Below are 2,749 nucleotides of genomic sequence, written 5' to 3'. Positions count from 1 at the left end.
TACCGTCGTCTTCAACTCAACCGCAACTCTAGCCAGTCTTCATATACACCGGATTCAGGGTGAGCTAATGCTTCTAGCTTGGACTGGATCTTCTTCTTCATGTCTTGATGCCTTGAAGTTCCGGCATGGACTAGCTTTTGTTTATTTTTAGCTTCTTAGAATACTCTTAGTTTAGTAATTTGATCATAGATGTTCTTGTGGTGATGACTTCCAGATTTTGGGGAATAATAGATGTTGAATTTTAGAAGTTATTGAATTGGTTTTTATTAATGAGTTTAAGTCTTCCGCATTACTTTCTGCTGATATTATATTGAAATGTTAGGGTTTAGGTTGGTTGGTTCGCTCACATAGGAGGGTAAGTGTGGGTGCCAGTCGCAGCTCGGTTTTGGGTCGTGACAACTACATTGTGAACACTATGAGAAATTTGACTTACTGCAATGCTTATGAAGCGAAAGTTAGACAATCATAGGTTCCCTATTACAACAGTTATAACTGTTGCAATATATCCTCGAATCTAATAGATCAACTTTTAATATAAACCGTGGCATCATCCCTATAACCGTCCCTATAGTCTTTCTATTGCTAAAAATTTTAGAATTGTGGCAATAGATGACTCTATGACAACAATTATTTTAGGATAAATATTGTGCTTCTAATTTTTATCCCTAATATATATATATATATAATATATATATATCTTCTTATTAGAAATCGGACTTGGTGGACGAACATTGCAGTAGACCGTTGTACTCAAAGCAATGTAAATTGTACTGTTAACTTGTCACTGAATAGACACGTGGATTAAAAATAAATATTAGTGAACATGTGTAGCACTCTAAAAATTCACACTATCTTTTATGATACATGCATTTCACACGTGGATTCCTTTTTTTTTTTTGGTGATACACTTCAATTCACAAATTCTTCTTAGTTGCAATTCTCTGTATTCATCTCTCTCAAACAGAATTTTTCCCTCTTTGATGGCGTGAAGAAGGTAGATTACGGGTTCTCTCTGCTTGCAGTTTTTTCGATGAAATTTATGCATATGTTGAATTTTATACTTGTACGAGCATGTTTAATTTGGAGTAGAATTAATGTTTGGTGCTTTAGTTCCAAGCTTGATATAGAACAAGACAAGTTTATCTTTATGCAAGTTTTTAATTGTTATTGGCTGATGTTAAAAGAATCAGTTTGTAACAATTATTAAGCTTTATTATTCTTGAGGTGATTAATTAAATTATACTAGCTAATAAAGATATATTGTCCTTTCTGTTGTAGCATTTTGATATTCATTGATGAAGTCATTATTTTATTATTATTTTTTTTATAAAAAAAAAAGATTGCTTTAAACTACAAAGATTTGCCTAACATGATTTTGAAATGCCAAGTCAATTGCAAAACATAAGATTTCTCACGTCTTTTTTAGTCTCAAAACTTGTGGCGAACTAAATTGCTAAGAGAGGATTACTACTATTTGCAACAATGCTCTAATTTACAAGGAAAGACATGATCCATACAAGCTTATTATGACTTCGATTTCTATGTCAAAATACTATGAAATTTATTCAATTTGAATATTACTTTCAATTGGACTAGAACAATATTGAGCAAAATATAATAAATATTTGAATCAAAATTTAGATTCCCCCAAAATTGAAGTTCAATTTTTGTGGCTATCTAATTTTGAAGTTTCCATCTTTTATGTACTTGAGTGACTTTCTTCTTTTGTATATTCAAGAAATTCACTGGTTATCTAATTTTGAATAATTTTTAACAATAATAAATATTGACATTAATTGTCGCTAAATATTTAATAGCAATTAATAAGAATTAATTGTTGCTAATCATCATGTAAAATATGTAGTGATCTCAAATATGGTTATTTGATTGTTGTCCATTTAGAAGATGCGTTTGATTAGAATACTCAAATATGGCCATTTGATTGCTGTCCATTTAGAAGATGCGTTTGATTAGAGAGTCTGTAGCCTAAAGGGTATAAAATATTAACAAAAAATTTAAAATGATATATAAAAATTTTATATCAATCAAAATGGCAAAATCGTTGGAACAACAGAGATTTATTCCATCGGAAAAAGTAAAATTGCTGTCACTGCAGCGATTTTACAAAATGTGATATTTTTTTTAAAAAAAATTCAAATCGCTATCTAGGCAACGATTTATAATTTTTTGTAATAAATTTTTTTGTTTAAAAAAAATCGCTGCCTAGGCAGTTATTTTAATTTTTTTAAAAAAAATTTAGAAAATCTAGGCAGCGATTTCCATTTTTTTTAAAAAAAATTAAATAAAATCGCTGCCTAGGCAGCGATTTTCTAAAAAGAAAAAAAAAATAAATGGAAATCGCTGCCTAGGCAGCGATTTTCTGAAAATTTTCTTTTTTCTTTTAAAATTTTTTTTTAAAAAAGAAAATCGTAGGAAAAAAAATTTCATTAATTTTCAAATATTTTTTGAAATTCAAATATATAGCTTATAAGAAAATATGCATTATTTTTAAAAAATTAAGAATAAATAAGGTAATAAAAATATTTTCTTTCTAAAAAAAAGATATTATATTGAATTTAAATTTAAACGATGTTTGAGTTCAAATAGAATTCTAAATTCAAATAATTAATTTTTTTAAAAAAATTGAAATCGCTGCCTAGACAGCTATTTTCTTGATTATTTTTTTTTAAAAAAATCGCTGCCTATGCAGCGATATCGTTGATATGTGTGTGTGTGTATATATATATAT

At 28.3% G+C, this 2,749-nt stretch overlaps 1 protein-coding gene across 1 annotated transcript in view; it reads left to right on the top strand.

Moving 5' to 3' along the window:
- Positions 1 to 2,050: 2,050 nt before the first annotated feature.
- LOC107006388 (agmatine coumaroyltransferase-2-like) overlaps positions 2,051 to 2,749 on the top strand; it is a 2,758-nt gene continuing 2,059 nt past the window's right edge. Inside the window, exon 1 of the mRNA XM_015204953.2 lies at positions 2,051 to 2,095. Within this exon, the coding sequence (XP_015060439.1) occupies positions 2,051 to 2,095 (45 nt within the window). The remainder of the gene's footprint in view (positions 2,096 to 2,749) is intronic.

This window comes from Solanum pennellii, chromosome 12, assembly GCF_001406875.1.
Source record: "Solanum pennellii chromosome 12, SPENNV200".
In the NCBI taxonomy this organism is placed as follows: domain Eukaryota; kingdom Viridiplantae; phylum Streptophyta; class Magnoliopsida; order Solanales; family Solanaceae; genus Solanum; species Solanum pennellii.
Note: the sequence above shows the minus strand (reverse complement) of the source record. Positions and strands in the feature narration are given on the sequence as shown.